General features: G+C 43.3%; 1 protein-coding gene across 3 annotated transcripts in view; it reads left to right on the plus strand.

The window, feature by feature from the left end:
• tmc6b (transmembrane channel-like 6b) overlaps window positions 1-13,879 on the plus strand; it is a 55,039-nt gene that overhangs the window by 27,374 nt on the left and 13,786 nt on the right. For all 3 annotated transcript variants that reach the window (XM_084319335.1, XM_084319336.1, XM_084319337.1), the window contains exons 12-14: window positions 8,584-8,762; window positions 9,417-9,507; window positions 9,699-9,796. In XM_084319335.1, the coding sequence (XP_084175461.1) occupies window positions 8,584-8,762; window positions 9,417-9,507; window positions 9,699-9,796 (368 nt within the window). The remainder of the gene's footprint in view (window positions 1-8,583; window positions 8,763-9,416; window positions 9,508-9,698; window positions 9,797-13,879) is intronic.

Consider the following 13,879-nt stretch of genomic DNA (forward strand, 5'->3'; position numbering starts at 1 on the left):
TACACATCTCAGTGTGTCTTCACATGCCCACATGCACAGGGTGAGTCGAGTCAATATCACAAATACACATCTCAGTGTGTCTTCACATGCCCACATCACAATGGAACAACACCCGCTAACCTTAACCCCCCGGTGAAGATGAGGGGAAATCTCCCACAAAGCCTCAGAAGGGCAGTTCAACGAGAGGACGGTCAGGAGCGTAGTCTGTGTTTGTGAGGGTGAGGATGTGTGTTTTGCAGTAGAGTATGACAAAACAATTTCACCTGACATTAGGGGTGTAACGGTACGTGTATTCGTCCCGCGAATTTACGGTACGGCCATCACGCGCGCCATACGACGAATACGCCTCAGCGCAAACACACCAGTTGCACATGCGAGAACAGCGCGCGGCACACCGTCACAGTAGGGATACAGACTGTGACGAGCGAGCGAGAGAGAGAGAGAGAGAGACAGAGAGGGAGAGAGAGACAGACACGGAGCACCCCACACACACCGCGCGCGTGGGGAAACACACACACGCAGTCGGGAGCGAGCACAAAACGCTCCGCATCCCTCCCTCTCCGACTTCAGTTCAGAGCGGGCGAAAGTGCACGAGAAAGGCACATTTACATTGGAACAGCTGCAGGGTCGTTTTCTTGTTCGCTCAATAACGTTAACCAAATGAAACCAATGGAAAGACACACACACGCGTCGCCGACACACACACACGCGCCAACAAACACATCAACATTCTCCCCACAATCAAATAAAAAAAAGAAACATACTTTTCCGGACAGATCATCTGAGCTCCACTGTGTTTAAATCCAAATAATCCTCTGCCATTGTTGTAAGTAACATGTCATCTGTTCTCTAGTATGACAGTCTCGTCGTGAAGTTAATTCTCTGGAAGTGAAACTGAAACTTAAGGATGCGCAAGGATAAGTTGTTAAAGGGGCAGTAGGCAAGTGGATGCCTGAACGCAGAATGACACCAGTATCACTGACTACCACGGCAAGCCTATAGAAAATTATTCTATTTAATAATAATAATTATTATTATTATCATAAATATAATATATTAAAAGAAATATATATATATATATATATATATAATTATTATAAAAGAAAAATCTGTTGTACCGAACTCGTACCGAACCGTGACCCCAATACCGAGGTACGTACTGAACCGTGGCTTCTGTGTACCGTTACACCCCTACCTGACATGGAAACAGTTCCTTTCCTTCTTTCTCCAGGTTTAGAATAGACTGAACATTATCTGGTGCTTTCTGCCCTCCTGACATTCACCATGCTGTATGTACAGTATATGGTTGTTGTGTAGCTGTATGTACAGTATATGGTTGTTGTGTAGCTGCATGCTGTATGTACAGTATATGGTTGTTGTGTAGCTGCATGCTGTATGTACAGTATGGGTGTGTAGCTGCATGCTGTACGTACAGTATATGGTTGTGTAGCTGCATGCTGTATGTACAGTATATGGGTGTGTAGCTGCATGCTGTACGTACAGTATATGGTTGTTGTGTAGCTGCATGCTGTATGTACAGTATATGGTTGTGTAGCTGCATGCTGTATGTACAGTATATGGGTGTGTAGCTGCATGCTGTACGTACAGTATATGGTTGTTGTGTAGCTGCATGCTGTATGTACAGTATATGGTTGTTGTGTAGCTGCATGCTGTATGTACAGTATATGGTTGTTGTGTAGCTGCATGCTGTACGTACAGTATATGGTTGTTGTGTAGCTGCATGCTGTACGTACAGTATATGGTTGTTGTGTAGCTGCATGCTGTATGTACAGTATATGGTTGTTGTGTAGCTGCATGCTGTACGTACAGTATATGGTGGTTGTGTAGCTGCATGCTGTATGTACAGTATATGGTTGTTGTGTAGCTGCATGCTGTACGTACAGTATATGGTTGTTGTGTAGCTGCATGCTGTACGTACAGTATATGGTTGTTGTGTAGCTGCATGCTGTATGTACAGTATATGGTTGTTGTGTAGCTGCATGCTGTATGTACAGTATATGGTTGTTGTGTAGCTGCATGCTGTATGTACAGTATATGGTTGTTGTGTAGCTGCATGCTGTACGTACAGTATATGGTTGTTGTGTAGCTGCATGCTGTATGTACAGTATATGGTTGTTGTGTAGCTGCATGCTGTACGTACAGTATATGGTTGTTGTGTAGCTGCATGCTGTATGTACAGTATATGGTTGTTGTGTAGCTGCATGCTGTACGTACAGTATATGGTTGTTGTGTAGCTGCATGCTGTATGTACAGTATATGGTTGTTGTGTAGCTGCATGCTGTACGTACAGTATATGGTTGTTGTGTAGCTGCATGCTGTATGTACAGTATATGGTTGTTGTGTAGCTGCATGCTGTATGTACAGTATATGGTTGTTGTGTAGCTGCATGCTGTATGTACAGTATATGGTTGTTGTGTAGCTGCATGCTGTATGTACAGTATATGGTTGTGTAGCTGCATGCTGTACGTACAGTATATGGTTGTTGTGTGGCTGCATGCTGTACGTACAGTATATGGTTGTTGTGTAGCTGCATGCTGTATGTACAGTATATGGTTGTTGTGTAGCTGCATGCTGTATGTACAGTATATGGTTGTTGTGTAGCTGCATGCTGTACGTACAGTATATGGTTGTTGTGTAGCTGCATGCTGTATGTACAGTATATGGTTGTTGTGTAGCTGCATGCTGTACGTACAGTATATGGTTGTTGTGTAGCTGCATGCTGTACGTACAGTATATGGTTGTTGTGTAGCTGCATGCTGTACGTACAGTATATGGTTGTTGTGTAGCTGCATGCTGTATGTACAGTATATGGTTGTTGTGTAGCTGCATGCTGTACGTACAGTATATGGTTGTTGTGTAGCTGCTTGCTGTATGTACAGTATATGGTTGTTGTGTAGCTGTATGTACAGTATATGGTTGTTGTGTAGCTGCATGCTGTATGTACAGTATATGGTTGTTGTGTAGCTGCATGCTGTACGTACAGTATATGGTTGTTGTGTAGCTGCATGCTGTACGTACAGTATATGGTTGTTGTGTAGCTGCATGCTGTACGTACAGTATATGGTTGTTGTGTAACTGCATGCTGTATGTACAGTATATGGTTGTTGTGTAGCTGCATGCTGTATGTACAGTATATGGTTGTTGTGTAACTGCATGCTGTATGTACAGTATATGGTTGTTGTGTAGCTGCATGCTGTATGTACAGTATATGGTTGTTGTGTAGCTGCATGCTGTACGTACAGTATATGGTTGTTGTGTAGCTGCATGCTGTACGTACAGTATATGGTTGTTGTGTAGCTGCATGCTGTACGTACAGTATATGGTTGTGTAGCTGCATGCTGTATGTACAGTATATGGTTGTTGTGTAGCTGCATGCTGTACGTACAGTATATGGTTGTTGTGTAGCTGCATGCTGTATGTACAGTATATGGTTGTTGTGTAGCTGCATGCTGTACGTACAGTATATGGTTGTTGTGTAGCTGCATGCTGTATGTACAGTATATGGTTGTTGTGTAGCTGCATGCTGTATGTACAGTATATGGTTGTTGTGTAGCTGCATGCTGTACGTACAGTATATGGTTGTTGTGTAGCTGCATGCTGTATGTACAGTATATGGTTGTTGTGTAGCTGCATGCTGTATGTACAGTATATGGTTGTTGTGTAGCTGCATGCTGTACGTACAGTATATGGTTGTTGTGTAGCTGCATGCTGTACGTACAGTATATGGTTGTTGTGTAGCTGCATGCTGTATGTACAGTATATGGTTGTTGTGTAGCTGCATGCTGTATGTACAGTATATGGTTGCTGTGTAGCTGCATGCTGTACATACAGTATATGGTTGTTGTGTAGCTGCATGCTGTATGTACAGTATATGGTTGTTGTGTAGCTGCATGCTGTACGTACAGTATATGGTTGTTGTGTAGCTGCATGCTGTACGTACAGTATATGGTTGTTGTGTAGCTGCATGCTGTACGTACAGTATATGGTTGTTGTGTAGCTGCATGCTGTATGTACAGTATATGGTTGTTGTGTAGCTGCATGCTGTACGTACAGTATATGGTTGTGTAGCTGCATGCTGTATGTACAGTATATGGGTGTGTAGCTGCATGCTGTATGTACAGTATATGGTTGTTGTGTAGCTGCATGCTGTATGTACAGTATATGGTTGTTGTGTAGCTGCATGCTGTATGTACAGTATATGGTTGTTGTGTAGCTGCATGCTGTACGTACAGTATATGGTTGTTGTGTAGCTGCATGCTGTACGTACAGTATATGGTTGTTGTGTAGCTGCATGCTGTACGTACAGTATATGGTTGTGTAGCTGCATGCTGTACGTACAGTATATGGTTGTTGTGTAGCTGCATGCTGTATGTACAGTATATGGTTGTGTAGCTGCATGCTGTATGTACAGTATATGGTTGTTGTGTAGCTGCATGCTGTATGTACAGTATATGGTTGTTGTGTAGCTGCATGCTGTATGTACAGTATATGGTTGTTGTGTAGCTGCATGCTCTATGTACAGTATATGGTTGTTGTGTAGCTGCATGCTGTACGTACAGTATATGGTTGTTGTGTAGCTGCATGCTGTACGTACAGTATATGGTTGTTGTGTAGCTGCATGCTGTATGTACAGTATATGGTTGTTGTGTAGCTGCATGCTGTATGTACAGTATATGGTTGTTGTGTAGCTGCATGCTGTACGTACAGTATATGGTTGTTGTGTAGCTGCATGCTGTACGTACAGTATATGGTTGTTGTGTAGCTGCATGCTGTACGTACAGTATATGGTTGTTGTGTAGCTGCATGCTGTATGTACAGTATATGGTTGTTGTGTAGCTGCATGCTGTACGTACAGTATATGGTTGTTGTGTAGCTGCATGCTGTATGTACAGTATATGGTTGTTGTGTAGCTGCATGCTGTACGTACAGTATATGGTTGTTGTGTAGCTGCATGCTGTATGTACAGTATATGGTTGTGTAGCTGCATGCTGTATGTACAGTATATGGTTGTTGTGTAGCTGCATGCTGTATGTACAGTATATGGTTGTTGTGTAGCTGCATGCTGTATGTACAGTATATGGTTGTTGTGTAGCTGCATGCTGTATGTACAGTATATGGTTGTTGTGTAGCTGCATGCTGTACGTACAGTATATGGTTGTTGTGTAGCTGCATGCTGTACGTACAGTATATGGTTGTTGTGTAGCTGCATGCTGTATGTACAGTATATGGTTGTTGTGTAGCTGCATGCTGTATGTACAGTATATGGTTGTTGTGTAGCTGCATGCTGTACGTACAGTATATGGTTGTTGTGTAGCTGCATGCTGTACGTACAGTATATGGTTGTTGTGTGGCTGCATGCTGTACGTACAGTATATGGTTGTTGTGTAGCTGCATGCTGTACGTACAGTATATGGTTGTTGTGTAGCTGCATGCTGTACGTACAGTATATGGTTGTTGTGTAGCTGCATGCTGTACGTACAGTATATGGTTGTTGTGTAGCTGCATGCTGTATGTACAGTATATGGTTGTTGTGTAGCTGCATGCTGTACGTACAGTATATGGTTGTTGTGTAGCTGCATGCTGTACGTACAGTATATGGTTGTTGTGTAGCTGCATGCTGTACGTACAGTATATGGTTGTGTAGCTGCATGCTGTACGTACAGTATATGGTTGTTGTGTGGCTGCATGCTGTACGTACAGTATATGGTTGTTGTGTAGCTGCATGCTGTACGTACAGTATATGGTTGTTGTGTAGCTGCATGCTGTACGTACAGTATATGGTTGTTGTGTAGCTGCATGCTGTACGTACAGTATATGGTTGTTGTGTAGCTGCATGCTGTATGTACAGTATATGGTTGTTGTGTAGCTGCATGCTGTACGTACAGTATATGGTTGTTGTGTAGCTGCATGCTGTACGTACAGTATATGGTTGTTGTGTAGCTGCATGCTGTACGTACAGTATATGGTTGTGTAGCTGCATGCTGTACGTACAGTATATGGTTGTGTAGCTGCATGCTGTACGTACAGTATATGGTTGTTGTGTAGCTGCATGCTGTACGTACAGTATATGGTTGTTGTGTAGCTGCATGCTGTACGTACAGTATATGGTTGTTGTGTAGCTGCATGCTGTACGTACAGTATATGGTTGTTGTGTAGCTGCATGCTGTATGTACAGTATATGGTTGTTGTGTAGCTGCATGCTGTACGTACAGTATATGGTTGTTGTGTAGCTGCATGCTGTATGTACAGTATATGGTTGTTGTGTAGCTGCATGCTGTATGTACAGTATATGGTTGTTGTGTAGCTGCATGCTGTATGTACAGTATATGGTTGTTGTGTAGCTGCATGCTGTATGTACAGTATATGGTTGTTGTGTAGCTGCATGCTGTACGTACAGTATATGGTTGTTGTGTAGCTGCATGCTGTACGTACAGTATATGGTTGTTGTGTAGCTGCATGCTGTACGTACAGTATATGGTTGTTGTGTAGCTGCATGCTGTATGTACAGTATATGGTTGTTGTGTAGCTGCATGCTGTATGTACAGTATATGGTTGTGTAGCTGCATGCTGTACGTACAGTATATGGTTGTTGTGTAGCTGCATGCTGTATGTACAGTATATGGTTGTTGTGTAGCTGCATGCTGTACGTACAGTATATGGTTGTTGTGTAGCTGCATGCTGTATGTACAGTATATGGTTGTGTAGCTGCATGCTGTATGTACAGTATATGGTTGTTGTGTAGCTGCATGCTGTACGTACAGTATATGGTTGTTGTGTAGCTGCATGCTGTACGTACAGTATATGGTGGTTGTGTAGCTGCATGCTGTACGTACAGTATATGGTTGTTGTGTAGCTGCATGCTGTACGTACAGTATATGGTTGTTGTGTAGCTGCATGCTGTATGTACAGTATATGGTTGTTGTGTAGCTGCATGCTGTATGTACAGTATATGGTTGTTGTGTAGCTGCATGCTGTATGTACAGTATATGGTTGTTGTGTAGCTGCATGCTGTACGTACAGTATATGGTGGTTGTGTAGCTGCATGCTGTATGTACAGTATATGGTTGTTGTGTAGCTGCATGCTGTATGTACAGTATATGGTTGTTGTGTAGCTGCATGCTGTATGTACAGTATATGGTTGTTGTGTAGCTGCATGCTGTCTTATTTGTTTAGATTAGATTAGAATTTAGATTAGATTTGAATTTAATGTCATTATACAGCATAAGTACAGTATAACAAGTTTGGCATCTAACCAGAGTGCAAATGTAACAGTGAAGTGCAATAGCAATATACAATGTACAGGTGATTAAACTGGATATAAAATATATAAATATAAAATAATATATATATATAAATGAGTACTACTACTGAGTAATAGTGCTAATCAGATGTATGTACAGTGTTATAGTATTATTAATATAATGTACAGTGATACAGGTATAAAGACACAGTAAGTCATACTGGCCGGATTATAAGCGGGTATATTCAGACAGATGTGATAAATATATATACAGTAAATATATATATAAATTATTGTACGCATACACCTCCTTCTTTACCTTCAGCATTATTGTACATGCTATCATTAGGGCTGACCTTCGATAAATTTTTTTGGAATTCGAAGCTTCGGGCCGAGATTCGATTTTAATTCGAAGCTTCGGAATTTTTTTTTAATAATAATTAATTAACTTTTTTTTATTATATATATATATATATATATATATATATATATATATATTTTATGTTGTGGGACTTGTACAGCACTTTGTTCAACTTTGTCAGTGCTGTAAAGTTTAAACCTTTTTAAATCTTAGACAAACTAAACACTTTGCTTCCATGAAATATTGTAAGCCGTCATTTGAGGCTTTATAAAAGCAGCACAATGAACACAAATCTGTCAGTGCCGAGTCCGACCTCATCTTAAATAACAAACAGCATTGCTTGTTGTAGTTAACAAAGAGAGGCAGAGTTGATCTTGCAAAAATATTTTAATTTTAATTTTTTTTGTACATAATCGAATTTTATTTTCATATTCGAATCCCATGCCCATCGAACGAAGCTTCGAAGTATTTAAGACAGCCCTAGCTATCATACAGAGTTATATGGGTAGACGACTATAGTTTCAGGTAGGTAGTTATGATTACAGTGTAAGGCAGTGTAGACAGTGAAGGCAGTAGGCAGGTGTAAATTGAGTATAGGCTTCAGAGTTCGTAACAGAACCAGTATAGGCAATGAGAGCCTAAGGTGTAGGCAATGGAGTTCAGAGTTTATACGGTATGGGTGTGGGGCTGTCATTGTGGTACAGAGTTCAGAGAGATGACTATAGGAATATAGTTATTGTGGTTGAGTTTTGTTCTCTCTCTCTCTCTCTCTCTTGACACGTGATTTGATGTATTTCCCTCTGTCATGTCGTCCTTATAAACAAGAAGGAGTTTAATAAAACCAAATAACAATCTTAAGAAACCCAGTAGGTCAAGAGTCTTGTGTATGATATTAGCCAAATCACAATGTGCACAGTTTCAAATCTCTGCATCACTCTCTACCCTCTACCCCCCCTGGCAGGACCTCCAGCTACGGTCTCAGCGCAGCGCCGACAAGCCCTTGTTGAAGGAAGCCAGCTTGCTGGCTCTGCCCGTGGTGGTGTCCCTCATCAACCTGCTGCTGCCCGGCCTGTTCAACGCTGCGGCCTGGATGGAGGAATACGAGTCCCCCAGTGTGCGCACATATGTCTCCATCTGCAGGTAGAACATAGGAACTGCAGACCCTTTACAGAGGAGGGGATGGCTCATGTGGGTGTAGTCACTGTAGTAGACTGTAGTCTGTCCGCACACATGGATTTGTTTCTGACGTCAACAGCAGCACAGTATTGGACTGGCCCACCATGAATACATTCTCCAAGCTATAAAGTTACACCACAGTATCGGACGGACCCACTACAAATAGATTCTGCAAATTATTAAATCACACCACAATATCAGACAGGCCTGGCATAAATATATTCTTTAAATTAAAGTATACCACAACATGAGCCAGGCCCACCACAAATGGATTACCCAAGCTATTTAAGTACACCACAATGGGAGACAGGCCTGCCAGAAACCAATTTATCAGACTTCAAACGACTCTGTGTGTGTCTTGCCTGCCTGGTCTGCAACAACTACAAATAGCCTAAGGAAACCTATGAAACACCCATAGGAAACACTGAGGCGGGGGGGAGAAAAGATAAGACTGATTGTTCTTAGTCATTATATTGTTTGCTGTGTGTTAGTGAGGTTGTTTACTGCTGTGTGTGTTCATGATGTTGTTGTGTGTGTGTGTGTGTGTGTGTGTGTGTGTGTGTGTGTGTGTGTGTGTGTGCGTGTGCGTGTGCGTGTGTGTGTGTGCGTGCGCTGTAGAAACCTGATGTTGAAGATGAGTGTGCTGGGAGTGCTGTGCTTCCACTGGCTGGGCAGGGTGGCTGCTGACCCTAGCGCTCTAAGTCTGCAGGTAACGTGAACAATGTTCAACATTTCTTCACTTAAACCGACGCTCCCATTATTCCCCTTCCTCTCACAGTTCCCTCATATAGTTTTGCAGAAGCAATCTCTGACTTTCATTTGCTGTGCGCCTTATGTGGGTTTTGTGTTCGGCTGTAGTACACTACGGATTTGACGGTGTTGTGTTTCTTCTGTGTGCAGTGCTGGGAGAGATTCGTGGGCCAGGAGTTGTATCGCTTCTTACTCATGGACTTCATCTTCACCTCTCTGGACACCTTCTTCGGAGAGTTCCTCTGGAGGTACAGTAGGTCATTGACAACCTGCAGGGTTTACCCCCGGAGCACAGCGCCTCCATTAGCCAACAAAGTGATACATTTTCATTCAATACAACCTGAAACCCAGACCTCCAGTGCTCAGACAAAACTGCTCCGGCTTGGCCGGCCGTCATACTGGCTCAATTGGCAGAGTGAGCGGGAGGGAAGCCAGTGGATGGTAATCTGGTTGTTGTAAACAGCGACTCCTACAGGTCGGTCAGGGCGCCGGTACAGCGAGGAAGGGAGATGGTGAGGGTAGTGTGAGCCTCCCACACGTTACACCTCACCAATGAGAGTCCGCGCTGGCAGGTGAAAAGAAGTGGCTGGCTGACTCCGCATGTATCGGAGGGGACATGCGATAGTATCTATCAACCCTCCCTAGACCGACCAGTCGGGGGCACATGCGAGCAATGACCAGGAAGGGGAGGGGGAAATTGGCACGACTAAATTGGGATGGGAGAAAAACACAGAAAAACAGGAGAAAAAGTGAAAAAAAAAATAACTAGAATATACATGGTAAATAGACATGTTAATAAATCGCTTCAAGGCACTGGATCCTATGTACACTCCTATACAATGTGCAGTTTTTTTTCTATGTCCCTATGCTATACTTGCTGTTACTAACTATACTATGCAACAGCAGAATGTTGTGTTGTGTATGTGTGTGGTCATGTGTGCTTGTGTGTGGAGAGATCAGTGTTCATTGTTCTGATGGCCTGAGGGAAGAAGCTGAGTCTCTCTGTTCTTGTTGCATGTATACGAAGGCGCTTGCCTGACCGCAGCAGCTTATACAGGCTGTTGTTGGGGTGGTGAGGGTCCTTCATTATTCTGCAGGCTCTGGATTTGCACCTCCTATTGTATAAGTCCTGCAGGGGTGGTAGTGCGATACCCGTAGTCCATTCTGCTGAGCGCACCACTCTCTGTAGGGCCTTCCTATCCTGGGCTGTGCTGTTTCCAAACCAGGCAGTGATGTTCCCAGTCAGAATGCTCTCTACAGCCCCGGAATAGAAGGAGTGGAGTATCTTCCCTGATACTCTGAACTTCCTTAATTGTCTCAGGTGGTAGAGGCGCTGTTTTGCCTTTTTTTTTTCGCCACAGTGTCGTCTATGTGAGTTGACCATGTCAGGTCCTCTGTGATGTGGACTCCCAGGTACTTAAAACTGCTCACCCTGTCTACAATAGCCCCATTTATCCACAATGGCTTGTGTGTCCCCTGCCTAAAATCCATGATCAGCTCCTTGGTTTTACCAATGTTCAGGAGCAGGCTGTTATCCCGGCACCAGCGTGCCAGTTCATCAACCTCCTCCCGGTAGGCCTTCTCGTCATTGTTAGAGATCAGCCCCACCACCACCGTGTCGTCCGCAAACTTCATTTACATTACATTTACATTTAGTCATTTAGCTGACGCTTTTATCCAAAGCGACTTACAAGTTCTGTACGACAAGCCATCAGGAAGGGCACAACTCTATCAGCTGAGCAACAATGTTCATCAAAGTGTTGAGTGCTACAGTGTAGGTTAGTTTATTAGGACAAGTGCATGACAGTACGGTTAGTTAGGGTTAGATTTTTTTTTTGTTTTTTTTTGTTTTTTTTTTTAATTCAGATAATGGTTGAAGAAGTGCGTCTTTAGTCGACGGCGAAAGATTGGACGTGATTCGGCTGTCCTAACTGGGGTGGGTAGTTCATTCCACCATTGTGGGGCAAGGACTGAGAATAGGCGACTTCTCTTTGATGACCCTCCCGGAGCTTGGATAGGAGTAGGTCTGAGGCGGCCAGAAGATGCAGAGCGTAGGGGTCTTGAGGGTGTGTAGTTAGAGACCATTGACCGGAGGTAGGCGGGAGCGGTTCCCTTTGCCGCACGGTATGCTAGGTCGAGGGCCTTGAAGCGGATTCGTGCAGCAATGGGGAGCCAGTGCAGGTCCCTAAGAAGTGGGGTGACATGGGCCGACTTCGGTAGGTTTGAGATCAGGCGGGCCGCTGCGTTCTGAATGAGTTGAAGAGGCTTAGTGGCAGTGGCCGGGAGGCCAGCGAGCAGTGCATTGCAGTAGTCGAGGCGGGAGATGACTGTTGATTGGACGAGGAGTTGGGTGGCTTCTTTTGTCAGGAAGGGGCGTATCCTTCTGACGTTGCTCAGGAGGAATCGGCAGGTTCTGGTCGTCGCTGCGATGTGAGCAGAGAAGTTCAACTGGTCGTCGAGGACAACACCAAGGTTCTTGGCGGTTGGGGACGCAGTCACAGCTGCATTCTCGACTGTGATTGAAAGGTCGGTTAGGGGGGAGGATTTGGCCGGCAGGTGGAGCAATTCTGTTTTGCTTAGGTTCAGTTTGAGGTGGTTGGACGTCATCCAGGCTGAGATGTCGGACAGACAGGCCGAGATCCGCACAGAGACGTGGATATCTGAGGGAGGGAAGGAGAGGAAGAGTTGAGTATCGTCGGCATAACAATGGTAGGAGAAGCCATGAGACGTGATAATGTTACCCAGTGATTTAGTGTAGAGGGAGAAGAGAAGGGGTCCTAAAACCGAGCCCTGGGGGACACCACTATGGAGTTGGAGCTGAACCTGGCCACACAGTCATGTGTGTGTACAGTGAGTACAGCAGGGGACTGAGAACACAAATACACAACAGAAAACAGAGAACAACATACAAACACATATCTCTCTCACTCAACCTTCCTTCTCATTTGTCCTACTAGTGTCTTTAGCTTGGCTATGTAACCTATGTAAATAAAAGGGCCCCAAACTATCTAAACTTTTCATGAGACCCCCTTAGGTTATATTTAATTTTCTCCAAATTTAAAAAGAACATGAGATCTTTGAGCCATAGGGATGCTTTGAGGGCTGATGGTGACTTCCACTCTAGCAAAATCATTCTGCGTGCTAATAATGATGCAAAGGCAATGCTATCTATTGTTCTTCCCCTAACCCTTTGATGACCCGGGCCTGGTAAAACTCCAAAGATGAATATTTCTGCACTGGGAGTTGTAATGTCCATGGTTCACAGAGTCGACATTATGTTCATAATGTTCAGTGAGTTAGTAATGTTTAGTTCTGACCTACAGAGGGCGCTCTATAGGGTGGGGGGGGGGGGGAATTGATACATAGTAGTATCACGATACTTTGCGTGGCGATACTGTATCGATACAGGGACGCCAAGTATCGATATTTAATTATTCATAAAAAAAAAAAAAAATATATATATTATTTTTTTTGTATAAGGAAGTTGCATTGTTAATTTCAATACCTGTAATAGTACAGTAGTCCACACACACACACACATGTGCATTCGGTTAAGTTGGAATATGACTGTAATACAAACAGTTCAGTTTGTCAGGTACATACAACACAGATTACAGTGTTTACATGTCTGCTTGAGAAAATACCATGTTCTGCAATAAAAATTATTGAAGTGAGATGAACAGACTGATCTTTATTTTATTAGATAAAACATGTTGACAACGTTTTACTTTGCAGTTGAAAAAAGGTAATAAATTGCCATAACAGCAGGAATGTGTCTGTAAACTTGAAAATGTTCAGTAAAGAGTCAAACTGGAATCAATGTGTTGGATCCTTCATTCCAAAACTTTACAGGAGTTAACTCCATGTCGAAGGCCTCTGTGAGGTGTTTGAAAATAGCTGTCCAAAAGCTGTGTAGGTGGGGACAAGACCAAAACATGTGCGTCATATTTGCTGTGGACATGTGACATCTATAACAAGAATCTGTAATATTGGGATATATTTTGGAGAGTTTAGAATTTGTAAAATAGATGCGATGGACCACCTTAAATTGCATCAGATTGAGCCTGGAACAAGACGTACTGTCATTTACTCTGGCCAATACTCCATCCTATACACCCTCCTCTATAACATCGCCCAATTCCTTTTCCCAATCTACTTTGATTTTATCAAGAGAGGTTTCTGTTGCTCACCCCCCTCTCTGTCAATCTCTCTTTCTCTCTCTCTCGCTTCTCTCGCTCTCTCTCCCAGTCATTCTTATCTCTCTCTCTCTCCCAGTCATTCTTATCTCTCTCGCTCTCTCTCCCAGTCATTCTTATCTCGCTCTCTCTCCC

This window comes from Notolepis coatsorum (genome assembly GCF_963971535.1).
Source record: "Notolepis coatsorum genome assembly, chromosome: 7".
In the NCBI taxonomy this organism is placed as follows: Eukaryota; Metazoa; Chordata; class Actinopteri; order Aulopiformes; family Paralepididae; genus Notolepis; species Notolepis coatsorum.